General features: G+C 46.4%; 1 protein-coding gene across 1 annotated transcript in view; it reads left to right on the forward strand.

Annotated features, from left to right (window-relative positions):
- MACF1 (microtubule actin crosslinking factor 1) overlaps positions 1-27,418 on the forward strand; it is a 298,900-nt gene that overhangs the window by 187,955 nt on the left and 83,527 nt on the right. Inside the window, exons 42-58 of the mRNA XM_083512609.1 lie at positions 2,411-2,560; positions 3,010-3,243; positions 3,452-3,664; positions 4,096-4,638; positions 5,273-5,449; positions 6,353-6,476; positions 6,764-6,972; positions 7,242-7,559; positions 8,463-8,632; positions 9,901-10,057; positions 11,348-11,465; positions 15,908-15,970; positions 17,218-17,459; positions 19,209-19,338; positions 21,255-21,454; positions 24,129-24,624; positions 25,292-26,763. Coding sequence (XP_083368735.1) covers positions 2,411-2,560; positions 3,010-3,243; positions 3,452-3,664; positions 4,096-4,638; positions 5,273-5,449; positions 6,353-6,476; positions 6,764-6,972; positions 7,242-7,559; positions 8,463-8,632; positions 9,901-10,057; positions 11,348-11,465; positions 15,908-15,970; positions 17,218-17,459; positions 19,209-19,338; positions 21,255-21,454; positions 24,129-24,624; positions 25,292-26,763 — 5,016 coding nt within the window. The remainder of the gene's footprint in view (positions 1-2,410; positions 2,561-3,009; positions 3,244-3,451; positions 3,665-4,095; positions 4,639-5,272; positions 5,450-6,352; positions 6,477-6,763; positions 6,973-7,241; positions 7,560-8,462; positions 8,633-9,900; positions 10,058-11,347; positions 11,466-15,907; positions 15,971-17,217; positions 17,460-19,208; positions 19,339-21,254; positions 21,455-24,128; positions 24,625-25,291; positions 26,764-27,418) is intronic.

Here is a 27,418-nt window from a genome sequence, read left to right on the forward strand (position 1 = left end):
AGCCCTTCTTTAATGTGTTGTGCAAAATGCTGCTCATGGCTTGTTTATCTCCAAACAAGTCACGCTTAGTAGGCCAAGAGACTGAGCACCAAGCTTTGTTTGTAGAGGAACAAACCAGGAGTGCTGGTTTGTATGTTATGGTTTGTGGCAGGTAGGTGGAACCTTTGGCCTGCAAGTCTGTTTTCCTCCAGCCATGCCCACTTTTCTCTCACCTCCATCATCTGATTTCAGATGTGTCAAAAAAATCTGTGGGTACAAAGGGAGAACTTTTGCAAGCAGTGCTTGCTTTTGGTAACTGTTTAAATTTTGGGTGGTTCCAACCTGCTGGTCAAAGGGGATCACCGTTACCTATCCCTGGTTTAGGACTTGACACAAAGCATGAACATGGTGGAAATAGTGCAGAATACACAGTTGCACGCAAGGCCCACTCAGGGCTGCAGTTTAATCAAAACCACCTCCCCCCCCCCCCATTGTTCGTCTGACTTTTCTCAGACTGGAGAAAGTCTTTTGTGAAAAAACAGTACAGTCTCTGCAAACATAGTTACCATTCCAGCCCCTGTTCTGTCTTATATTTAAGGAATGGGGTTTTGATATGCACACTGGTGTTTTAAAGGTGCCGGGTGCACTTGCCCTCTGTATACTTTTACCAGCAGATATAAACACATTCTTGGTTACTCTCAAGCTTTCCTCACTTTAGCAGCCTAATTTTGATGCTGTTGTTAAATAATTGGGAGCAGAAATCCTTGCCAATCCATTGCAGATCATCCAAAGATCTACCCAGCAGGTCCAGTCTACCATTGCTTACCCCTGCCCTTTTTTTAGAAGATTATCCGTAGGAAGCATAAATATAAATGTGGAAGCATTGTGAGCTCAGCTCAGTTCTGGTGTTTAGAACCCATGTCAGAGACACTCGCAGGCTCCAGTTGGTGGGTCTTTGGGTTCTAGCGAAGCACAAAATAGATTCAGCAAGCTTGAATTCTGCCCTCCACTGATCTAGAGAATGTAGAGTGAATATTCTAAGAACAGGAAGAATATCTGCTACTAAGACCCTTCTGTGCTTCTGAGTTCAGCAATGCATCCACTTTGGCCCTTAAGAAGTGCACACAAGGATGCTCAATAAAGGTGTGCTTTTGCAGCCCCCATAACTGCATGCCCCTGCCTCTCTTTTTCCTTCAGACACTGCTAATACAAGTGAGGTTTTGTTTAACAATTGTCCCCTTGTAATGTGTGCCTATTCTGCCTCTCTTCTTTTTGTGTATGTGTGTTTGTGTGTATTAACCGTTTTGCTTTGCCTTTTCAGATTCAGTGTGCTCCCATCCCTAATGCGAGAAGATCTTGTTATGCTGCTGAAGAGTGCTTTTTTAGCAGTGCTCTTTTCCCCTCTCCTCCTCCTCAAACTGCTTCTGTTATTTGGCTTAAGGAATGTCTGAAAATGAACAAAAAAGCCCTGTTTTTCATTTGGCAGAAGTTTGTATGTTTTGATCGTAAGGCACCAAGGGAAAGACAAATTGCACACTGGTTGAAAGAAGGATGGCCCAGGGTCACACATCATGCTCAATGACGCCCTATTTGCAGGACTCCCAAGAGGATAATCTGGGACTTGGTTTGGTGCAGTGTCCAAAATTCACTCACACTCACTCTGTCTCTCTTTATCTCTCCCACTGTTCCCAGAAATAACATTTTTTGGGTTTATAGCAGTTGTGCAAGGTCATTTAGCACAGCTTGTTATTCCCCAGGTATCTTTTGTTCTTGAGACTGGGATGCAAAAACAGGGCTTCAAGCAAAAGTTGGGTTAATTGCTTTCTAGCCCTGACAGCATAAGCCAGAATAACTGCCTCCATGGAAATGATTTATGTTTGGGTTCAGTGAATGTGTTTCCCCACCCCTCAGTGGGAGAAAGGGGCATGAAAAGTGTTACATTGGAATGCAAAAAAAAAAAAAAAAGGATTTTGCAGGAAAGGTCTTCAAGGAGAAGACCAGATTCTTCCTTCCTCCGATTTTCCTGCAAGAGCCACACAGATTTTGCCATCCATTTTCCCTCTGATAAGTCATCTTTCAAGGAAAAAGCCATCAGGTCAACATCAGTCCTTGATAAGTGGGCTGCTATATGGGAATAAAAGAGGGAATTAAAGGCAGAAGAAAGAACCAAGATGGCAAATGACTCCATTTTAAACCATATATGCTTTGATGTGCCAGACAATGGACCTAAATGACCGTCTAGAGCAAAAGTAAAGGGTGAAGCAAGAGAGTGTGTGTGAGAGAGATGATGCCTCTTGCGAGCCATTGACTGCATCTGCTTAAGTGCTTTCTGTTTTGCAACTTGTTTGGCTTGTATTTGTGGTTTTAACAGTTGAATTGACCGGCATTAACAGGTGCTTTGTTTTTGTTAAACAATCCAAAATCTAAACAGACACTTCAAGAACAGCAGGCAATACGCAGCCAGAAACTGGAGGAGTTGTGCACCTGGATGAACCAGGCAGAGCACAGACTGGTGGATCCACAGGGAGCAGCGAGGGAAGGGGACCTCTCTGTACTTCAACAGAGCCAGAGTGACGTTAAGGTGAGAACACAATTACAGGAGGCTGGACCACTGCACTGTGTTTCCCTTGATGGAGCTGGTAGGCCAGGTGGCAAAACACACCTTGTGACCAGGCTGGTTTGCTGGGTGTTTCTTCTTTCCACACTCCAGCATCTGCACTCATGTTTTGTTCTGTCTTTGTTACAATGCAAGGTGTGTGGCTTGTTTATTTGCTTTGTTTCGTTTGTAACACATCCCTCAAGCCGGTAATCCCAGGGCAGAGTTGGTGCACCATATATAAAAGCAAACTAACAATTCAACAGTTCTAATAAAATCAACAGGACAGCATGAAATCTATGCATAATCTCTGCTCAGAAATCAGTGGCCTCTTGCCTCAAGAACTCAGCATTATTACAAGTCTGTGAATACCAGCTTACAGTTATGCCAGAGATGGTCACTCTCCTTGCTGCTCTTTTGATTTCTTCCATTAGGACTTGCAGAGAAGCCTGCACAGCCGAGCAGCCTCTTTTGCCGGTGTCTTGAAAGCGACAGAGGAGTTCCTGGAGGAGAACCGGACCAAACTGGACCCCAAGGAACTGGCATCCCTGCAGGAAAGGCTCTGCCAGGCCAAGGAGCAGTACCAGTCCCTGCAAGAGAGGACGGAGGCGGCGCAGAAGGAGCTTGAGAGTGCTGTGAGCACTGTGGTGCAACAGCAAACAGAAAAGGTACAGCACCACACAACCTGGAACTGGTGTGGAAGATCCCTCCTTCGCATTAGGAGGGAGTTGGGTAAACTTATAAGAGGCTATGTGTTATCCAGTGCTCTGTGAATTGTAGTGGGATGCTTCTGCGGCATGCAAAATTCTAGCCCATATTTACCCATTCTGTGCTTTGTAATCTATCAGCTTCCTATGCACTCTGCTCTGTTTCCAGATTAGAGCTGTCAAAGACTTTGAAGAAAATAAGAGTAAGATTGAATCTCTTCTGCACTGGGTGGCATCACTAGAGCAGCCCAAGGAGCTCACAGAAGCTGAACACCACCGAGTGGGTCTAGTGACTGGAAGAGTCCAAGATAACCCTGATGGTGGATTCAAGGAGGCCAACAGAGTTGAAGAAGATCTCACTTTGCACTATGAGAGCTTGAAGGTTGGTGGGGTCTGCTGGATGGAGGGTTGAGTTAAAGATCTAGGTGTAAAATCCAACTAAGCTAAGAACACATTTGCTGAAAGTCAGGAGTGGGGAACCTTTTTCATCCCCAAGAACCGCATTCCTTTGTGGGGAGCTCTGTCTTCTGGCAGAAGTTGGTAAAATCAGGATAGTCAGAAAGAACAGCTGAGGGAGGGAGGCCTGCCCCTGCTGTCCCCCAACATTTGCCACCTGTGGCAGTTGCCTCATGCTGCCTAACAGTAGGGCTAGCCCTATGGGCTCGATACTGCAGAACTGTATGAAGGCTTTGCATTTTTGAAGGTGGCTGCAGTTTCCCTCCCTAGCCTTGTAAAGGGCCCAGGTTCTAATTTCACGCGGCCAGTGTGGACTTGGATGTACTTCAGTCTGGTTGTTTGCTGCTGTTGTTCCAGGTCCGCCATCAGGAGCTTCTCTCTCAGCAGCAAGAAGTCATTCTAGCTACGCAGTCAGCCCAGGCCTTCCTGGACAAGCAAGGCCACAATCTTGCCCCGGAGGAGAAGCAGAGGCTGCAGGGGAGACTGGAGGAGCTGAAGGAACAGTATGCCACCACCTTGTCTCAGTCTGAGGTGCGGCTCAAGCAATCACAGGCGCTCCGGGATGAGCTGCAGAAATTCCTCCGGGACCATGTGGAGTTTGAGGCTTGGCTGGAGCAGGCCGAGCAAGAGCTGGAAAGGATGCGTGCAGGAGACGGCAGCCTCGAGTCCCTTCAGCCCCTGCTCCAGCGGCAGAGCAGCTTTGCAGAAGATGTAATCTCACACAAGGGGGATTTGCGCTTTGTGACAATGTCCGGGCAGAAAGTGCTGGATGCAGAGAAGGTGGCGGCAGAAGCTGGGACTGCTGGGGGGCCTCCAAGGCCTGAGGTTTCAGCTACTGGGGTGCTGGTGAAGAACAAGTTGGACGATGCCACCAAACGATACAGTTCTCTCCATTCCAAGGTACAAGAACAGTGATAAAAAGAAGGTGTAGACCTCTGGATCTAGAACAAGCAGGCCATAGGACAGATAAGAACACAATAAAATTCAGATAAGAATTTTGCATGAAAAATAAAATAGCAGTAAAATTTTAAATATAAAGCATGGAAGGTGGGAACTTTGGGAACCACTGTGATATGTCTTCATTCCTGGAGCTTAATGTGGGCCTCCCATGTTGTTGATTTTTTTATGATTTGTACATAGCCTTGGTATAGCATAGTGACAGAGTATTGGACTACGTTCTGGGAGCCCGGGGGTTCAAATCTCCATGTGGCTCACTAGGTGACCTTGGCCAGTCGCTGCCTCTTAGCTTAGCCTAACCCACAGTTAACACGATGATAAAATATAGGAGGGGGAGAACCATGTCTGCCACTTGAGCTCTTTGGAGAGAAGGTGGGATAGAAATATAATTATAAGCTACTGATTGTGGGAAATTGGAAGGTGAGCTTTCTAACCCCTTATGATCTCTACAACTGACCATGGTTGCCATCTTGGCTATCCATCTGTGTGGGGTGGGGCAAAACCTGAACCTTGCTATTGCACCGTAGCCTTAGACTTACCACAGAATCATCTGTGACAATTGTCTTCTTTTTTGCAGTGCACTGCACTTGGTTCCCATCTGAGTATGCTCCTGGATCGCTCTCAGCAGTTCCAGGACATAGCAGAATCTCTCCGGACGTGGCTACAAGAGAGCGAAGAGGCTATGGCAACTCTCCTGTCAGAGCCTGTTTCTTCAGATCCAGCCATTTTACAGAGGCAGCTTGCCAGTGCCAAAGTAAGTGAACAGGGCTCATGGCTCCCCTGGCTTAGTCTTGGAATTGTTAGGAATCTGGGTTAGCATATGGGGTTGTACATTACATATATGGCAGCCTTCACCAAAACTGCTACCCACCAGATGCTGTTGGATTCCAATTTCCATCAGCCCCAGGCAGCATGGGCAGCAGCCAAGGATAATGGGAGTTGTAGTCCAACAACATTCAGAGGGCACTCACATGGGGAAGCCTAGTATGCTGCCTTGCTTGATCTCATAGAATGTGTAGCCCCCAAAAGAGCACAGACGTGTGCAAGGTACATTTTCCTCTCCGCTGAATATTTCATTCATCCATTCATTCCATTTATTCATCTCATAATGAAAATATTTCCCTGGGTGACTTCCAAAGTGCTATCAACAAAATTAAAACTTATGATTCAGGAATAAACCAATTAAACCCACCCAGCAACAATTCAACAAAAAAATCAGTGCAACATGACCAACGTATGTCAATAACCAATGACCAGTTCACTGCCCGTAAGGCACTGCCTACCCCCAAAAAGCTTGGCCCAGTTAGTTGCCATCAAAGTTGGCAAGATCAATGATGGTTAAAAACACAGAGTGTCCATGATGATTAAGTATGAACATAGGAAGCTGTGTTCTATTGAGTCAGACCGTTGGTTGGTCTCTGGCAGCAGCTCTCCAAGTTTTCAGGTAGGGGTCTCTCCCAGCCCTACCTTAAGATGCCCAAGATTGATCTGTGGAACTTCCATGTGCAAAACAGATGCCCTGCCACTGACATATGGCCCTTCCCTAACCACAGCCAGCATTTATTGAGATATTATATCAAAGAGCTGCAGCTTATTCTTCATGTCTGTCCCTGCTCTAATTCCTGCTCTGCTCTCACTGCCATGTCAATTGCAACAGCACCTGCAGGAAGACCTTGCAGAGCACCAAGTGCCTGTAGAGAGGCTTGAGAAGGCAGCTCGGTCCCTCTTGGAAATACACGAAGCGCCCTTACCTGATCACAGACGCATTCAGGAAACCACAGGTAAGGATGGAAAGAGCTGCTCTCTGGCCCTTGTTGCTCTGTGGACTTCCCAGGGGGGTTCTGGAAATGGGAAGGTGCTGTTTGAGTTCACCACCTCCAGCACCAAAGTGCCTTGTGCTGGCCAGCTCTGAGAAATAACATTTCTCAACCTCCTTAGTTGGCCTTTTACACGGCTGAGTGGTTTGTGGCAGCTGGACCCCACACGATCTATGGGGTACTGTACTGGAAGCCCTCCACCCATTTTAATTTTCCGCACCCAGTTTGTAATGGATTTGGTGCTCCCTCAGATTCCCTCGTGAGCCGTTTCCAGAACCTATCCTGTCAGATGGCAGAACGCTCAGACCTCTTGCAGAAGTCCATCGCCCAGTCCCAGAGTGTGCAGGAGGGGCTGGAGAGCCTCCTTCAGTCCGTGGCTGAGGTAGAGAGGAACCTCCAGAGGGAAGACGTGGCTGCTTTCTCCTCCACCTCCATCCAGGAGACCCTCGCCACAAACATGGTAAGCCGGGGTTTGTCTTTGCTTTCTGCCCATGGTTTTCTTCCCAAATATTTATGTGCAGGGTAGACTAAAGTATTTTTATGCACACTTTGGAATGCACCAAAACTGCACTGCAAAAGCAAGAGACATGCGTAGTCCAACAGGGAGTTGCGTTCCAATCCACAATGAAGTTCAGGATTGGGTCAGTTGGCTGTGAAAAGCGAGCAGAACAGAATTCCTTCCCCCCAATCCTTATGTCTGCCTGCCTGTCCTTGTGTGTCCGTTAACAGAAGCTGAAGCAGGACATCGCCAGGCAAAAGAGCAGCCTCGAAGCCACCCGGGAGATGGTGACCCGCTTCATGGAGACCGCCGACAGTGCCACAGCTGCCGCTCTGCAGAGCAAGCTGGCCGAGGTGACAGAGCGCTTTGGCAGCCTTTGCCGGCAGCAGCAGGAGAAGGAGGACGCCTTGAAGGATCTCCTCCCCAAGGTGGAGCAGTACGAGCACCTCTCTGAGAAACTGCATCAGTTCATGGAGAGCAGGATGCGGCTGTTGGCCTCGGGAAACCAGCCCGATCGTGACATTGCTCACTTCTCCCAACAGATCCAGGTGAGATGATGGTGGAGAGAGACAGAGAGGAGTGATGGGGGACCAGGCATAGCTCAGGAGTGGAGCCACAGGATTGTATGCACAGGTGCCTAGGTCCAGTCCCTGGCACTTTGAGGTGCAAAGCTGGGAAAGGCCTTTGGGGACTTGATGGACCAAAGGTCTGGCTCAGAATAAAGCAGCTTTTACATGCATGGGAATGCAGCATGCTCAGAGTTTGAACGCTGAAAACGAGGGCTCATTTGTAATCCTGATTGCTGGGGGAGAATGTGTGTGAGAGAGCAAGATGGAGGAGGGAAGGAGTTTGTGAATAAGTGGGTGTCTCTTATGTGGGTGGGTGTGTAAGTGAGGGAGAGTGGGGTGGATCCACCCAGCTGCCTTTTGCATTGGCCCTGCCCGTTGCTAGCATGTGGCCCCTAAATGTTAACAAGGAAGGAATATGGCCCTCAAATTGGCCTTTACTTAATAGTTCTATACTCCACCTTTCCTCGTTGGAAGCTCAAAGTGGCTAGCAGTACAATCAAACCATATATTGACAATTGACTTTCACTAATAGGAGCCTTTTAATGCTCACTTTACCTGGTATATGCAAAATTTAGAGAAGTGTGAATTTCAAAGGATGGCTGCATTTTGGCTTGTGTGTTGTTTTGGGAAGTGCAAATTTGGTATAATTGCCTTTCAACATGATCTGAATAAAAATTCTTCGCACACACACATGCATATCCCTTCTGCCTCCCCACAACACCCCCAGTCACACATGGCTTCCAGGAGCTGACATGAGCTGTGCAGTCTCCACTGGCGGCTTTCTGTAGTGAATTTGTCCCAGAGGACCAACTTGGACCTGTGTGTTGGGCTCTGCTCTTTGTTCTAATGGCAACATTCCATCCACCCCTGCTTTGTTGCCAGGAATTGAATTCTGAGATGAAGCAGCACCACGAGGACTTGGACACATTGGAACATCTGACCACGGAGCTGAGCTCTTGTGGTTTTGCAGCAGCAAGCTCCTCCTCACACCAGGAGAAGGTGCACAGTTTGCGGAAAGACTTCATGCAGTTGCAGAAAGCAGCAAGGGAACGGTAAGGGGTGCTCTTTGCTGCTCTGTGATACAAAGGTGGTGATGAGCAGACACTCTGCAGCTCAGGGGTAGAGCATCTGCTTTGCATGCAGAAGGACCGAGGGTTGTGCCACATGCACAAGAGACAGTGCAAGTGGCCCTGCATCTTGTCCTTTGCGGAGGTGGAGGGCATGTTTGGAAGGGGGCCAAGATCCAGCTTCGTAATATGGCTCCTTTTACAACTTAATTCCTTTCCTGCCAGTGTGGTTTCCAAACAATGTGGCTGGTGCTTAGTCATGAATTTTTGCTCAATAGAAATTCACACCAGTTGGAGAAGGAATGTCAAAACCAACATGTATCTAAAGCTTGGTTCTCCTTCGTTGTTGTTGTTTTGTTTTTAATGAGGGCTGCTCTGACTTTTTTTCAGAGGTCATGTTTTGGAGGGAGTTGTCTGCTTTTGGGGGGGGGAAAGTTGTCTTTTCTTTGGAATGGAGGATGTCTGAGCATCATCAGTTTTTCTTCTATGGAATGAGTGTTTTCTCGTGCCTGTGATAGCTTCTTAGGTTTCCAAATGTGTCCCTGGGACCACAAAGATGGAGAACCCCCCCTGTCTAAAGTCACAGCCTGACAAAGACATGTCAAGGCAATGCTTTTCCTGGGAACACCAAGTTTATTTTCTTTCTCTGCTGGTGGTAGTGAGTTAAAACCTACTTACCTCACACCAGAGACAAGAGGCAGAGAGAAGGTTGAAGAACAAAGCTGTCATAAACTGACATTTTGATAACTTGAAGGTTTCGGGAAGGGTGTAGACCATCTCTGCCTCAGTGTTTTCTCAGCATGACTGGGAGGTGGTGGTTGGCTTTGGCAGAATTTACTTAACAAGAGAACTTAGTCTAAATGTCTGCTCACTTTTCTGTGGTGGGTGGATAACCTTGTTAGGGCCTGATCAGCCACGAACAAAGAACAGAGCATGAAGAGGCTGAGATTTCCTTTCAGTCCTTAATCCATTGGACTGAGCAACAATGTCCCAAATAGGTGGTCCAGTGTTGCAGAAGGAGCAGTAACAATACTTGGCATATATGCAGGTGTTAAGTGTACTTTGGACATTGTTTTTCTCATAATTCCTTACACAGCAGCCCAACACATTTTGGGAGCAGGAGTTGAGGTTGAGCCTGCTGTGGTTGCAGACTTCTCGGTGGCTTAGAATTCATCTGATGGAATACATGCTAGGAAAAGGGCTAGCAGAGCTGGCCCACTTTTTTACCTGCCTCCTTTCTCTCCACTTCCCAGAGAGAAGGGCGCATCCTCCTGCCAAGAACAGTTGGACGAATTCCGAAAACTGGTTGAATCCACGAAGCAGTGGCTGAAAGAAACAGAGGCAACTATCCCAGCCACAGAGGCTTCTTTGGGCACCCATGAGTTGGAGAAGCGGATGCAGCAAATTGAGGTGGGCAGAGAAAGAAGGAAATTTCCCAGAGCCTGCTAGGGAAGATGTGCTCTTGAGGGAGGGAGATCACAACAACATAAACAGAAGAGCTTCACTGCATCTGGGTTGATGGTCTGAATAGGGGCTAGTTTCCTCTGAAACGGCAACAAATACAGGAAGCTCTTGGGGGGACCCTCTCTTGTAGGCTTTCTCTAGTCTTCCTATAGCCAGAGCTGTAGTGTACTCTGTGAACGAACAAATCACAATTCTGCACCTCCCCCAAAATTAATCTTGAGATCTGGGTTGTGGCATTGTGCAAATGATATTTGTCTTTTGTTCTATCAGGTAGCCTCTGAATGCAGAGCGGTTTATAAATTTTGCAATAAACTAATTAAATTAAATTAACCCAAAGGGCTGCCCAGGTGGGTGATGCATCCCAAGTGCTGGGCAGACACACCTGTTAAGCATCAGCAAGACTGATGCATTGTGTGCCTTCAGGCCGTGCCCTGGGCCATTGCAGGTTTGTATCAGTTTGCTTGTTTTGCAAAATATATTCTGCTTCTGAGGTTGACCAGAGGCAAAGAGATATGCAGAGCACCAGGCTCCAGTTGCTGAGTACTAGAAATTCTGCTTGCCCTTTCCAAACCTGATAGCTGGGACTGAGGGGAGTCAGTATCCAAAACATCTGGAGACCACCAGGTTGGCAAAAGCTGCTCTGCCCCTCCCCGCTTTTCTGTTGAGACTTGGCAGGATTATGGCCATCTATTCAGGCCTGTCTTCACATCATTATGGGTTTTGAAAGAAAACATGGAAGCTGAAGTTCTCCAGATGTTGGATTTTTGCATCCAATAGTACTTTGTGCAGTGGAACTGGTGGAGGATACCTTTCCCTGGGGCCCAGCCTGGTGTTTCAGGAATTGCCTCCTTCCATAGAAAACTACCTGAGAACTTTCTGCTGTGGCCCCTTCTTTATGTTTCCTGCTCCCCCTTCAGTAGGTAGGGATAAGAGGTCTTTCTTGGGTTGCGGCATCCAGATTACAGCATGTCAGGTCCCTTGATTGCCCAGCCTTAGGCAGGCATTGAAAACACTCATTTTACTGGCATTTTAAATGCTTTAAATCTGTTCTGATAGTTTCCCATGTTCTAACGTTATTTCATTTGTTGTTTTGACAAATTTGTAAGCCGCTGTAAGTATTCACTTGATGTTAAAGGGATAGGTCAGATATAAATGTGCACCAGGGCCAGCCAAGTCTTGGCATGCCCTACTTGTCTTTGGCCACCTTCTGATGCCTGACTGTGATCTCTTTAACAGGTGATCTTGGAAGAATGGACAGGGAAAGGAGTTCTTGTGGATGAGATCAACCGCAGGGGGACGGCCTTGGAGAGCCTGATAGTTGAGATTACAGCTCCTGATGCCCAGTCCAAATCAGGTGGGTGAGAGAGACAGGGGCACGTGTCTTCAAAGCTGTTTGGAGACCACAGAGACAGCACAGTCCTTCCTCCACTTTGGGAGCCCTCCTGACTTCAGTTGCTGATTTGTCCAAACCATAGAAACTTGAGGTGTGTGGCAGGGGATGGATTGGGGAATAAGCCATAAGGCTTGTCCTGATTCAGCAATTCTGCTCTCTGCATAACATCTTGGAAGATCTCGCCCATTTCTGGCATTCTTGTTTTGTGTTCACATTGATGGTCAGAGGCGATGTGGTGGAGCACTTCAGTCCCCAGGCTACCTTTGTTAAAGAATCTCAAGAAGACCCATTTCTGCCTGAAACTTCAGCTGTAGTACTCTATTCCAAGTAGAGCAGCCTTCACCAACCTGTTGCCTTCCTGATGTCTTGAACTACAACTCCCATCAGCCCCCACCATACTAGCTGGGGCAGATGGGAATTTTAGTCCAAAACATCTGGAGGGCACCAAGTAGGTGGAGGTTGCTCTATTTATTTAATTTATACTCATTTTGGGATTTTTATACTGCCCTTCATTCATGATTCCAGGGATTTTTGCAGCACATAAAGCAGCAAAATACAGCAAGTTGCTATAAAAAGTAAAAAAAAAAACAGTAAAAGAATAAGCAGAGCAGCAGAAAACCAGAATTTCAAGTAGTAAAACATTTTAAAGGCCTAGCAGGCTAAAAAGAAAAAAAGATGAAGACTTGCATGACCCCATAGTATAAATGACACAGGGCTGAGCAGTTGTCCCCCAGCGCCATCTTCTGGAAATCACCAGAAGTGGAGTGAAACCACTGGATGGCCATTCCCACAATTCCTAACCTATAGAGGCGACCTAGAACATACAGGAAGTCATGAGTGGTCCTGGATATTCAGTACGGTAGCACTTTTCCATCACTCTCTTGACATAAATCATTTATCAGGGTGACCAATCTGGTTTCTATGCCAAGACCCAGATTGAATTGGGGGCTTGTCCATCCTGGAGTTTACGGTGTTTTTGCAGCTGTTTGCGTCTCCATTTAATACCTGTAACCCTTGGACAAGATTAAATTCAATACTTCTTCCCTTGCAGGAAATTAGATTCCAAACCACTCCACTTGCGGTCGCTGACCATTTGTTTTGGTATTTTTGGGTGGTTAGATTAATTGTCACTTTTTGCTACTCTCTTTTCCATGCCCACAACTTCCTCAGTGTTTTCCTTGCTTTTCCAGCTGTTTTTGCAACTTTCCCCAGAAAACTCCAGAAGAGAACTTTTTTTCTTTTGATCATAGAATCTTAGAGTTGGAAGGGACCCAGGGGTCATCTAGTCCACCCCCTGCAATACAGGAATCTTTGCTAAAGCATCCATGACAGATCCAACCTCTGCTTAAAAACCTCCAAGGAAGGAGATTCTATCACCTCTCGTGGCACTCTGTTCCACTGCCAAACAGCTCTTACTGTCAGATTTTTTTTCCAAATGCTTAGTCAGATTTGCACAAAACCAGAAAACTGCACAAGCAAACCACATTAAAAATGGCTGCAACAGATATATTGTGCAGCAACCTAAAAAGTGTGTGCTGAGAATTATCAATAGCTTTCATTTCTTTCCCACCCTGCTGGTAAGGGCATGTCAAGAGCTTAACCCTATATATGCCCCTTCTTTCCCTCTCTCCCTATTTTCCTTTTGATCCCCTCGATTGCACAAAACCAGAAAACTGCGAGAGAGAATTTACAATTGCCTGACTCTGCTTTTGCACACTTCTTGGGTGGGTTTTTTTTTTTTTTTTAAGAACATGGTGTCCATGCAGCTATTAGCAACATGCCCTGTTGGTACTTAATTAGCATAATAGAGCAAACAAATTAGAAGGCAGGGATGACCACAAAAGGGAATGCCTTTTGGGTATGAATGGGGATGACTGAAATTGTTCCTCAAGTACAAATTCAAATGTGTGTTGGTGTGGACCACTCTGCTCTGATTTGAATGAGGTGGGGGAGTGGATTAACAGCTAAATAATAGTCAAATGTGGCAGTTGTGTGGCCACCATCTGCTCAAGCACCTTGCTCAGGAAGAGGATGTTCCCTCCTGTCTAACAGGTGTTATCCATCCTTTAGGCCTAAGGTGACTTTGGTTTTCAAGAGACCTCCTCTCCTAAAAGCCATCAATTGCCACCTGGATGCAGGCAGTTCATTTTCTTCTTCTCCTAGATGTAATTATCCATGAAGGGCAAGGGATGAGCAAGCATGACGTAGGCCACACCTCTACACGCCCCTTGTCTGAATCTTCAGGTTGCAGCAGCTGACTGCTGCTCCGTGGTAGAGCACATGCTTTGTGTGAACCACTCTGAGATCTATGGGAGAAGGGCAGTATATAAATTAAAATAAATAAATGCTTAGTGTGCGGAAGGTCCCATTTTTAATCTCTGGTGTCTCCAGGGAGGGTTGATGAAACGCTCCTGCCTGAAACCACGGAAAGCCCACTGATGGACCAATGGTCCGGCTTTCTATAAGGTAGCTTCCTCTGTTCCAGTGAACCCACAAGACCCGAGCAGACAGAGTCCTGGACATGCCCTTTGTCTGAATTGCTGTGCTTGTGGCAACTAGGACTGTGAACTCAGTTCAGCCTTTGCTCTGAAAGCAAATTCCTTAGCTCAGAATATGCTTCTCTTTTGGTCTCACGGTGTGTCTTTTGCACCTGGGTCTGTTAGTAGATCTTGGGGGTTTATTAGACCTCTGCCCTCCTGTTATCTGAACCATATATAGCCCCCCCTGGTATTTGGTTCCCAGGACTCAATAAAATGTGGGGGAAGAAGTATTGAGAAAGCTGTGTGGTCTTGTGCTGTGCTAATTTTGTTTATGCTGAGGCTTTTTTCTCCCAGGTACATCCATCATTCTAAAATGAATTGTGGCTCAGTTTGTGCATGAATTGGGCAACATAATAGCCACCCAAATACTGCTTTTGTGTTGTTGGCTCCGCACTTTACAGCGTTAATATATGCAAAGGTCAGTCACACTGGTTTCCCAGGTGACAGGATTACTTCCTGCTGCAGCACCAAGCCACATGACTTCATGGAGATTGTTCTTCGATGTCTTCCTTGTTGTTACCCAGGCAACAACAAGGAACTGAGCTTCAGGCAAACACCCAAAGCTAAGGTTGTGACATGTCACTACCGGCTACTGAGACAACAATGAACCACCTTTGGGGTTGGGATTTTATTTACACACAGCCTTTATCATAGAGAGGTTCCGTGAAATGGCCCACATTTGGGCATGTGTGGCAATATTTTTGTACCAGTGCACAACTTTAATTAAAAACGAACAACAAACTGGGAAGAGCACTAGAGCAAATGTTTTCAGCCAGTTTTCATATTTTGCAATGGGCAAAATGGAGGCTTTTGCTTTTTTGTCTTGTGGGGAGAAATATTCATCTCCATCTGTTTTTTGTTTGTTTGTTTGTTTTGTTTTGTTTTAAATAAAAAAGTCTTATGCAAGGGTGATAAAAAGGTCTTGTGCAAGAGTTCTACATTGTTATTATGGATTCTTTAGGCTGATATGTGTACTACAATCAAAGTCTCTTGCTTGCAGAGCTTTTGAGAGAATATCTCCTCTGAACCAGGCATTTGGCCATCAGTGGAAATGAGGGCCTTTTGTTTGGTATTGGGGGCTGCCGGAAACAAGCTGGTAGAGTTGCACTTGGGTGAGGATCCAGCAGAAGTCAGGTTGTCGCAATAGACAATCTCCATGGAAACGTCCCCCCCAGATGAAACACCCACAGCAAAAAATGTGCTAACGAGCTTCCACACCAGCAATCACTGCAGAAGTATAATGAGTTATTTCTAACCATATTACAACAATGGTTCCCACACCTTTTTGGGCCACTGCCCCCTTGACTCCATAAACCTATCCTCAGTGCCCTGTACCCTACCTTATTAAAAGCATTATTCAGAATAGCAGTTTACACAACCCACTAATAGCACAATAAAATTCAAAACAGGAACAATTAATTGCACATTTAATCAAAATCCAATTAAATCTATTTAGTTTAATTAATTCAACAAAATTGATGAACTTGATCCAGAAATGCCAGCTTTTCAATGTTTGGTAGTCATTTGCACCTCCAGCGTCCCCCTCACCCCCCACTCATTTGCCTCTTGGCACCCCACTAAGCAATCCTGCTCCCAGGGCAGTATCGCCTACTTTGGGACCCAGTGTTTTCAAAAGTTTGGGCTACCACTTTGATGCTGCTGAAGCTGTCCTGTGGATGCTTTAAAACAGCAACATCCCCTCTCAGATGTTGGTCTCTGTTTGCACATAGCCCCTTCGTGGCCTCCTAGAAAGGGCTGTATTATGGCTGCAAAGGGCACCGCTTACATATGTTTTCAGACACCCGTAGTTCTAACATGTTTTGTCTCTGTCGTTTTGTCTTGTCTCCCTGTTGTTTTGCTCAGGTTCTGTGCTGCCCGCTGGGGGAAGTTCTGTAGGCAGCGTTAATGGATATCACACCTGCAAAGGTGAGAGAGCCCAGACTGTTGTGCGTGCTTGTATGAGTTGTGTCCTGTGGCTGGTGTTGTCCTGTTGTTCTCTCAAACCAACAGGGAAGTTGGTAAGGCCGAGGCACATGTTGCTGGTTGCCCTGAAGAAGAGCCTGGCTGCTGGATCAGGCCATAGGGGACCCATCGAGTCCAGCCCTCTGTTCTCACAGTGGCCAACCAGATGCCCCAATGGGAATCCCACAAGCAGGACTTGAGTATAGCAGCAGCTCTCTCCTACTGTCTTGTGATTCCCAGCAGCTGGTATTCCGATGCATCCTCTATCCCTTATGGATGGAGATTGTGTTTGGGTGCCCACTGTTGTCCCCTGTATTCAAGGCAAAATATCACTGGTAGAGCACCTGCCCAGGTTCAATCCCCAGCATCTCCAGGTGGGAAAGTCCTCTGTCGGAAACCCTGGAGAGCTGCTGTCAGTCAGTCCAAGCAACACTGAGTGAGCTGGACCAATGGTCTGACTTGGTATAAAGCAGCTGGAGAAAAGAAGGTGATGCTCTAACCCCAGAGCGTGTGTCACCTCTGTTTGAACTGTGGGGAGGGGAGAGGGCATGCTGCAGAGTAAAAGCTTTGCAAGGGTCCTTTCCCACCCCCTCCCAAGCCTCACCTGGTGTCCAAGGAGGATACCTTCTCACAACCGTCTGGCTGCTTCACCTCAAACCAAATTGTGAGGCCTGTCTGCTGCTCCTCAGGCCAAGAGTCAGAGCAAATACTGAGAACTTGCAGAATAAGAGCAAAAGGTTTTTCTGTCTGAGGTGAATATTTTGGGAGAGGGTTTAGAACAGCCTCCCCACAACCTGTTGCTGGACTACATGCAACTGGGGCTCATGGGAGTTGTTGGCTAAAACACATGGAGGGCACCAGGGTAGGGAAGACTGGCTTATTTCAAGTGCCTTTTGGAACTCATGTCTGGTCTGTTCTCAAATGCATGGCGAATAACTTGGCATTTCCTGTTTCTGTGACTTCATTGGCCCTGCCTTCCATCAGAATGTATGGAAAGCACACATTTGTATGTATAGTGTGCCTGTGAACCGCACAGGTACAACCGCACAGGTACCCCTGGAATCACCTCAGTTGATCTGCTTAGGTGTCCTGTCTTTGTCCATATGAACACATCTCTAACTTTTTATCTTTATATTACCATCAATATGGAAATAAAATCATTTCTCCGGCTCTGATTCAGTCCTCCCCCTCTCTCTTTTTATTTTGTTTAGATTTGACAGAGATCCAGTGTGACGTGTCAGATGTCAACCAGCAGTACGAGGGGCTTGGTGCCACCTTACGGGGGCACCAGGAGCAGCTGTCCTCCATGTTGGCCAAGATGAGAGATGTCCAGGAGGAGGTGGGCTCCGTGCTGAAGTGGCTGGAGTCAAAGGAGCGGGCCTTGACCGCACTGGAAGCTTCCTCCTCACCTACCAAGTCAGAGACGATGAGGGCTCAGGCGGACCATAACAAGGTTCCTATTGTTTTTCATACATACCTTGATATCCTGCTTCCTCACCTTGTTTGCAGCAGTTTGTGATAATATAAGGGGAGAACGTCCATATATGAAATAGCTTTCGGGGGGGGAATATGACAAAGATACGCAATTTGGAAGTGGTCATTTTTATAGATCTGGCACAGGAGGTTCTCTTTTATAAGGCTGATCTAACTGTTGGTGCTGGTGCATGGCCAGCCACTGAGCTTAATGGCAAGAATCTAGTTGCACTGTGACAACCACAGGCGGTTTAAGGCCTTTATGCGCAATCAAAAAAAGTAAGCAGAGCCCCAGACGTAGCATTAAAAAGGGAGTGCAGAAGGGAAAGTGTTTTTATTTTATTATTTATTTATTTAAGTTGGTAGGCTGCCCTCCATCCACAGATCTCAGGGCAGTTCACAACATAAAAATGCAAGACCAAAAAAAAAAATACAAAATGCATAATAAAAGCAAGAGCAAACTAAGTATCCACCACCCACAACACATTAAAAAGGGCATTGGGTGTAATCAGCCAAAGGCCTGGTTGAGGAGGACTGTTTTCTCCTGGCGTCTAAAGGTGTATAATGAAGGCGCCAGGTGAGCCTCCCTGGGGAGAGCATTCCACAAGCAGAGAGCCACTGCAAAAAAAGGCCTGTTCTTGTGCTCCCACCCTCAGTTCCTCTCATGGAGGAGGCACATGAAGTAGGGCCTCAGAAGGTGATCTCAGGGCCCAGTTAGCTTCATACGAAGAGGGGCAGTCCTGAAGGTATTGTGGTCCTGAGTCGTTTAGGCTTTATAGGTCAAAAGCAGCACTTTTAATTGGGCCCCAAAACTAACCGGCAGCTAGTACAGTCAGGCCAGTATCTATGTAATATACTCAAACCATCCTGCCCTGGTGAGCAGTCTGGCTGCTGAATTCTGCACCAGCTGAAGTTGCCGAACCATCTTCAGAGGCAGCCATATGTATAACGTGTTGCAGTAATCTGAGGACAAGAAGGTAAATTCCTGACACCAGACATGGAGGAAGTAACTGAGCAAAGTTCATCTGATCTGTCAAAGAGGAAGGCCCAGCCAAAATGGCACAGTGTGGCCCTAAGCAGACAAAAGGTTCAATGCTAACAAACACTTCTGAAGAGCCATCTGAAACTGAATGTATTTTAAAGATAACATGTCCCTTGGATAACATGGCTGACTGGATGGTGACCTTGCAGCCCTGAAAGTCCAAATTTGGAAATCTGCTACTGTAACTGACTTAACAAAAGTGGAGAATGAAGTACTGTCTCTCAGGATTGGCAATCAGTCAGAGTTGATCTGACTGGTGATACTTTACAAAGCTGCGTTTATAAACCCATTTTTATGTGTTGTGAAAAATTATTGTGCGTTTTTCAAACTGACTTGCCCTGAGAGTTCATTATGTGGCTTTACATTATGGCCTGTAATATATTTCTGGTTATCAGTGGAAGTGTTGTTGGGTGTGTTGTCTTTTTCAGAAAAGTTCAAAGTGTGCTTATTTTATAGTATTTTCTAGATTCTGCCCTTCATGAACAGGCCCAGTTTGAAATGCATGTGGCACTTAAATCCCTTGGAAATGGCAGCTGTTTTTCTTCCCACACACCCGTCCACCCCACACCTTGAGATTTCTGCTGCTTCATCAGATCCACAAACAAACCATATTCTGTTTCTAATAATAATAATAATATTGCAATTGTCTCTTGTGGCTCTCTCCCCTCCCCACCCATGACCCTGTAGGCATTTCTGGCTGAGCTGGAGCAGAACGCTGTGAAAGTCCAGAAAGCAAAAGAGTCTCTTTCTGGACTCCTGGAGAAATATCCCGAATCACCAGAAGCAGGAAATTGGAAGCGGATGCTGGAGGACTTAAGTATGTGACCCAGAAACCTCTGAGAAACTCATCTGGGGCTGAGCAAGACTGAGCCAGTTCTAGAAAGGCAAAGCAGAGCTCAGCTGAAATATAGACTGTGTGGTGGGTGGTGCCATGGCAATCGGGAAAGGACTGTAGGCTAAATTAAAAGTGTGGAAAGCATAACAAGGAAGCCAAAGGTCCAGAAAGTTCTCTTAACTCTAGTGCTGTGGAAGTGAATGAGAGTTGGCTGCCTCAGATGGCAGATGCTGAAGGGCAGGGAATGGCAGTGAGATGGCAGACAGCAGCCTCCTTTGCGCCCCCTAAAGAAGCCTGCTATGCTCAGGACGATGCTGTCCTATCACCAGTATCAAAATAAGATTCAGCTACCAGTCCAGTCAGCATCCGTGTATGAAATGAGGGGTGCCATCTTGTCCTTGCCTGTAGAAGCAAAATGGCTTGTGCTGGCTGGGGAGGGGGAATCATTTAGAAATTGTGTTACTGACATTCTTGGGGTATCATCAGATAAACCTTTTCGGTGGCAAGCAGGCCAGCACATCCTGCTTCTGAACAAAGCAGGCTATCACAGAGTTAAGTGGAGAAAGCATGTGCAGCAGGCAGAGAGGAGTGTTCATCAATCGGGGGGGGGGGTGGAGAGGCTGAGAGAGGAGGTGTGTCTTAGGCAGTTCTCCTTGGTGTGAGAAAAGGGGCCATCCTAAGTGCATGTGTGTGGGTGTGCATTCATTTCCCACAGGGTTGGCCCAGTGGATTATTCCACTGGAATGTGCAGCTCTTTCCATTTGGGAGCTCTAGCCCCTCCCAGGCTGAGTGCATGGTCTCTCTCCACCCCACTCCCTGTTCTACATGCAACAGAGGATCCACACTGGCTGGAGAGATGGAGTTGCACAAGGCCCTCCTGAGTAGTGTGTAGCAGTTGCAGACTCTGAAGCCTGCAGTTGTGGGCATGCCTTATAGTCAAGAGTTCCCTTACCCTCATATTTGGTTGTGTTTCCTTTTCCAGACTTTCCCTTGCACATCCCACTCCAAATCTGGGTAGAACAGGCTCATGTCCTGGCCAGTTTATAATGACATTTTATTTCTGAAGCAGCCAGAAATCGTTAGTTAGCACAAAGCATGATCTGTTTTTTGAATGCGTGTCAGAGCTGATTGTGCCTGTCAGCTTGCCCAAGCTACTGCAGTCTTACTGTTGTTATTTTGGGGGAATGCTGTGTGATTTCCCACCCCCACAAAAGATGAAGCCTGACATTTTAAATGTTTGCTTAAACTGTAATTCATATTTGCAAAAGAATATTGAAACTGCTTTATTTGCCAAAATTTTCCCCTGAAAACTTTTTTTTTTAAGAGCAGTTTTAAGAGCAGTTCCACCTCTGTTTGTTGAGAGGAGACACTCCCTGTTTGCATAGGAACTGGGCCAATGAAAAGCATTGTGTGGAATCTTTCCAAAAGTTCATGGAGGAGGCTCTGCCATTCAGCTGAGATCAGGTGCACCACCTCATTTTGTGGGTAGGGGGAGCCCTTAGCATGGGGGTAGGACACAGTGTGCACCTGCGTTAAATTTTGGGTTCAGTCTGCAGTATCTTCAGTTAAATCATGAGGGACAGACTTAACCTTCCAGGGGGCCACATTCTAGCCATACAGGGCAAGGCCACCCCACACTCACACCACACCCATATTCAAACACACATGCCTACATGCTGTGACGACCATGTCCCAACCACCTAGGTCCATGTCACCTGGGGAGGGGAGACCTGGCCTCATTTGGCCCACGGGCCTGAGTTTTCCCACTCCTGCTGTAAATACCTGATCAGGTAAGTCCTAAAAATTCCCTTAGAGGTCCGCCTTCACCCGTAGCCAATGAGTCCTATGGAAGCCTTTGTGGAGGGAATGTACCCAGTCATGGTGTTTCTGGCATTCAGATTCCAGGTGGGCACATGCCAACCAGGTGACAGCAGAGCGCCAGCAGAAGTTGGAGAAATCAGCCAGCGAGCTGGCCAGCTTCCAGGTGGCTGAGGGCCAGCTGCGTCCCTGGCTGATGGAGAAGGAGCTCATGATGAGCGTGCTGGGCCCACTCTCCATCGATCCCAACATGCTGAATGCACAGAAGCAGCAAGTTCAGGTGAGAAGCCAGCAAAGGCATTTTATGCAACCAGGTTGAAAAGTGTATGCGGTCAATGCAGGTGGAAGTGACTAAAAGAGTGCACCATGCTGGTCATCTGCCAGTGAGAGGGAACTGTTGACCTTTTGCACTGCACTGTCACCACTGCAGATGGCCTGAGCAATTGCAGCTTCTAGCCCAGCAATGATCAGTTGGTACAAGGGGCTGATATATTTCCACCTGTCCCCTGGCTCATCAGTTTGAGCAGCACAGGGTGCCTGTCCTTGCCTACCTGCTTTCCAGCTCCAGATCACTAGCCCTGACAGAAGGGGTGCTTGTGTAGAAATGCTTAGTTTCATTGAACAGCCGGCCCATCTCTTGCATTTGCCTTCCTCTCCCTTGGATTATGAATCATGCTGCTAAGAAGAGGCCTGTAGGCAGTCAAACGCTCGAGAGGGTAGGATTGTCGGGAGATCTCCATGCTTCTACAGTTTGACTCTCAGTCTGCAACTTGTTTATATGAACTGTAGCAGCAGCAGGACAAATAAGGCAGGGGAGTGGAATGTCTTTTGAATGTCATCATCATCCCTGACATTTTTTTAAAGCTGAAATCCTGTTTCAAGCTGACTTCCCACAGCTTCTTTCCAGAAACTCTACAGATGGTTTATAGCAACTCAATATGCTTTTAGTTGTGTGTCAGCCAACCTAAACTCTTGCAGCAGACTAACTTATTTAACTGATTCATCAGCTGACATCACATACATTTGCAGCTCATTGGATGTATCTTCCTCAATGAAGAGGACAGTTCATCTTTGGCTGCCTCATTGCTCAGACCTCAGCTTTTCAAGGAGCCTTGGACTTCCTTGGAAGCTTATCAGGGGTTTCTCATTCAGAATCAAATCAGGCATGGCAGGCAAGCTTTCGTTTACCACTTACCTTCCAGTGTGCACTCTCAGGGAAATGTTAGGTGTGCTCCAGGATCCACTCGGGTCATGTGAGGCTATCTGGAACACTTGCAAGAACCAAGAGTGTGTCCTGGAACAGGGGTTGGCAACTGGTTGATCTCTCAGTTGTTCAACATTAGCAACAACAAAATGACTTTTCTCACCTAATTTAGGCTGCTGAAATGGAGATGGCTAACAGGGAGTGGATTTTTTGTGCAAAAGGACTGAGCTCGGAAAAGAATAAGCTCAGAGGCACCCTGGTATTTAATTCTAACTATGGGCTCCTCCAGACATTCCATTTATTCAGCACTCATATTAATTTGTTTACATTGTGGTTCAACTATGTCTGGTCTTCATTGTGTACTCCTTCTGATTTATTTGTATATATGCCATTTAGCATTTCTTCTGCATTCACCCTGATTTGCTTCCAGGGGCAGATAGGTAGCCGTGTTGGTCTGCCATAGTCAAAACAAAAAAATTCCTTCCAGTAGCACCTTAAAGACCAACTAAGTTAGTTCTTGGTATGAGCTTTCGTGTGCAAGCACACTTGGTATGAGCTTTCGTGTGCAAGAAATGTGCTAGCACACGAAAGCTCAAACCAAGAACTAAATTAGTTGGTCTTTAAGGTGCTACTGGAAGGAATTTTTTTTGCTTCCAGGGGGTTTATACATCTTCCTCTTAGTCAGTCATTCATCCCACAGTTTTCCCCATCATTTTCTGTGCTGCAAAGTGGGACTTGTTTTATAAATTGGAGTTTGTGTAAAAAATGGATTTGTTGCACTTGGGTGACTGAACCCTTTAATCCACTTTAAATGCCCCAAATAGGGATGGTCTGGAGGCACCCTGCATGTCTTTTGCACCCAGCTCTCATTGGTAGATCTTGGGGTTCTGGTGAAAAAACAGATTAGATCCAACAAGCCTGAAGTCCACCTCCGCCCTAGAATCCTTTGCAGTGTATTGAGGGATAGAACGTGTTCTCAGATTAATTAATGTGAAAATGGGAAGTTTGGAAACCACTGATATTCTCAGGAAAGGCATTGCTTACATCACATCACATATGTTCTGCTTGATTGTAAAAAACAAAGCACCTTCTAAGTGGTTTTACAAAAATTAAAAGAAACATTAAAGTAATCAATAAAAGCAGTTTAAAGCAAGTAAGGAGGCACCAGAAATTGTACAGCCTGATGTCAATGGGCAGGGAATTTCAAAGTGTAAGTGCTGCCACTCTAAAAATTGATTTATTGCAGAATGAGCATTATGTGGCACTTGTAACAGTATCAGTTCCACAGTTCGAAGCAGCTGAGTGGGCATATATAGGGTGATCCTATAAGTAAACTGGTCCCTGGCTGTTAATGCCAGTATATAATAGTAACGCCTTGAAAATGGCCCAGTAGTAACATGAAGTCATTATTTTCATCAGGTTTAAGAAGGCAGCCACTCTTGGCCCCCTTTCGGAGCTTGATGTATGGGTACCCCCAACAAAAATTTAAAAATCTGGCTGTATAATTTGGAATTAATGTGATTTGGAATTAATGTGATTTGATTGGCCTGTTAATAAAAATTATATATATATATATAAAAAGAAGGCAGCCATTCTTTTGGTGCTTTAAAAAAAGTGTTTTATTATGCAACCAAAACTGACAGTGCTATGGTTGCATTCTCCTTGGCTCCTTTCATCTTTTTTTTTAACCATCTTGGTCTCTCATTAAAAAACATATGCACTGTTTCTCTACCGCCCTCCCCCATTTTAGTTTATGCTGAAGGAGTTTGAGTCCCGCAAGCCCCAGTATGATCAGCTGAATGAGGCTGCCCAAGGGATACTCACCAGCCCCAGCGAAGGGTCTCCATCCATCAGCAACATGCAGGAGGAGCTCCAGGCTGTCAACCAGAAGTGGACTGAACTCACAGAGAGGCTCAACTCACGCTCCAGCCAAATCGACCAGGCCATTGTCAAGAGCACCCAGTACCAAGAGCTGCTCCAGGGGCTGTCTGAGAAGGTGAAGGCTGCTGGGCAGTGCCTGAGCACCCAGTCCACCATCAGCACCCAGCCGGAGGCTGTGAAGCAGCAGCTGGAGGAAACGAGTGAAATCCGGTCCAACCTGGCCCAGCTGGAAGAGGAGATCACGGAGGCTCAAGCCCTATGTGATGAGCTCTCAGTCCTCATTGGGGAGCAGTACCTGAAGGATGAGCTGAAGAAGCGCTTGGAGACAGTGGCCCTCCCTCTCAAAGGGCTGGAAGATTTGGCAGGTATGGAAATGAATCATTTGAAAACATGGGGTCATCAGGTGCTATATAACACCATTTGCAGAATTTAGAAACACAAACAGCATTTAGTCGAGAAGGAGGACTCCCAACAGCCAGGAAAGTTGTGTGGGCAATAAGAACCCAATAGATCCTTGGCTCCCCAGATGTGGTGAAAGGCTTAACCTCAGGACCACTCCACACATTATGAAGCAAACTCAGTGTGTCACCAACACAGGCCCAATAGGAAGCCCCAGCCAATGCCACTTCTCAGGTGTATTTTTCCCTAATGCATGAGTAGAAGAAGTGGGATAGTTAGCTGGGCTCCATTTTGTCTTTCTAAAAAGAATTGGAATGCCACCCCATCCCATTTTGACCACTGCCTCTATGTAAATGTAAGGTCTAGAAAGCTTTTTTTAAGGAAACAGATGTTCTGGGGATCCTACAGAATCAATTAAATTTCCCTGAATAGACCCTATGTTCTGTGATTTGTAGCTTCCTAGGTTTATAAGATTGCCTTACCTTTAATGGTATACCAATTTGCTTTTTCACTGAAAGGTGCTTATTTACAAAGACTGGAATGTAGATTTGTGCATCAGGAACATTAGGAGAGGTTCCTAGCTTTATGAAATGCATGTCTTAACAATGTATTCCTGCCTCCTCCAATTTTCAGGTGACCGGATGAATCGATTGCAGACAGTGCTTGCCAGCTCCCAGCAATTCCAACAGATGTTTGATGAGCTCCACACTTGGCTGGATGACAAGCTGAGGCAGCAGGCACAGAGCGGGCCCATCTCAGCTAAGCTGGAGAGGCTGCAGTCTCAGATCCAGGAGCAGGAAGAATTCCAAAAGAGCCTCAACCAGCACAGGGGCTCCTATGAAATGATTGTGGTAGAGGGCGAGTCTTTGCTTCACTCCATTCATCCCGGCGAGGAGAGAGCCAGTTTGCAAAGCCAGCTGGTCAACCTGAAAGCAAACTGGGAGGAGCTTAGCAAGCAGATCGCAGACCGACATGCTAAACTCAAGGACTGCTTACAGAAGGCTCAGAAATACCAGCGTCATGTGGAAGACCTTTTCCCGTGGGTGGAGGACTGCAGGTCAAAGATGCTAGAGCTGGAAGTAACTCTGGATCCAGTGCAACTGGAAGCCACACTCCTGAGGTCAAAGGCTATGCTGAGCGATGTGGAGAAGCGCCGCTCCCTTCTGGAGATGCTGAACAGCGCCGCTGATATCCTGATCAATGCATCAGAAATGGATGAGGATGATGTTAGGGATGAGAAAGCTGGGATCAACCAGAAGATGGACGCTATTACAGAGGAACTCCAAGCAAAGACCGGTTCCCTGGAAGAAATGTCGCAAAGGCTGAAGGAGTTCCAAGAAAGCTTTAGGAACATTGAGAAGAAACTAGATGGGACAAAGCATCAGCTGGAAATCTATGAGGCTCTTGGCCCACAGGCCTGCAGCACTAAGAACTTGGAGAAGCTGAGAGCCCAACAGGAGGTTATCCAGGCATTGGAACCCCAGGTGGATTACCTGAGGAATTTCACTCGGGGCCTGGTGGAAGATGCTCCAGATGGGTCCGACTCCTCCCATCTCTTAAGTCAAGCTGAGGTCGCCCAGCAAGACTTCAAGGCAGTCAAGCAAAAAGTTAACGAATGTTGTCAACTTATGGAGAGCAAGCTTGAAGGGATTGGCCAGTTTAATAATCATGTTCGGGAGATGTTCTCTCAGCTGGCTGACCTAGATGACGAATTGGACAGCATGGGCTCTGTTGGGAGAGACATGGACAGCCTGCAGTCTCAAGCAGAGGATGTCCATGAATTCCTGGGCAAACTTCAGAGGCTGAGGCTGGATATCCAAGCTTCTGAAGAGAAATGCAGGCAGATGTTGGATGATGAAGGAAGTCCCGACCTCATAGGGTTGAAACGTGAGCTGGAGACTTTAAATAAGCAATGTGGCAAACTGAACGAAAGAGGCAAAAGTCGCCTGGAGCAGGTGGACACAACGCTGGCTCGCGTCAAGGACTTCTATGACAAACTAAAGGAGCTGAACTACATGACAGCCACAGCAGAAGACAGTGAAGCTTTGCAGTGGGTCGTTGGGACAGAAGTGGAGGTCATCAGCCAGCAGCTGGCAGATTTCAAGGTAAGGACCTGGCTATCCTGCATGTAGCTTCTGGCTAATGCTGAATCTACTGATGAGTTGTTTTTAATGCTGCAACCCACCCTGGGACCTTAGAGTGAAGGGCCTGCACTGCTCCATGGGTGAAAATTCCCCCTGTGCTCATTCTTTTTTCCCCTTTCCTTTTTGCCATATATGATCTTTCAGCTTACCTTAGCAGTTTTTATACAAACGAGGAAGATAAAAGACTTCTAGAAATAGTATAATCTTATTTTTAAAAGACCTTTATCACTTGTTTGTATAAACATGGCCAGCTTGGGCAGAAAACAAAGAGCACAGGGTGAATTTCCATCCGTGTCATTCTCCCTGGGTGACTCTTTCATTCGCATGAGCAACTTGTGTGGTCCAGTTTAGGAGGCTCTTCATTCATTAAATCTTAGTGTATACATGTATTGCAACACACTAAAAACTTAATATGTTGTGCTTAAAAAACATCTGTCCCTCACAACCCACAGCGGTCAATGACCCTCCACTTATTTGGATTACTTATTCTAAATATTTAACTTGAATTAGGTTTGAATATTTTAACAGCTCTCGGCTGCCACAGGTATTCTGTGAAAAGGCTCTTGATATTTAGAAGCATGTGAGACATAATGAGGGACGCGGGTGGCGCTGTGGG

The sequence above is a fragment of the Podarcis liolepis genome (genome assembly GCF_965112155.1).
Source record: "Podarcis liolepis genome assembly, chromosome: 7".
Taxonomy (NCBI): domain Eukaryota; kingdom Metazoa; phylum Chordata; class Lepidosauria; order Squamata; family Lacertidae; genus Podarcis; species Podarcis liolepis.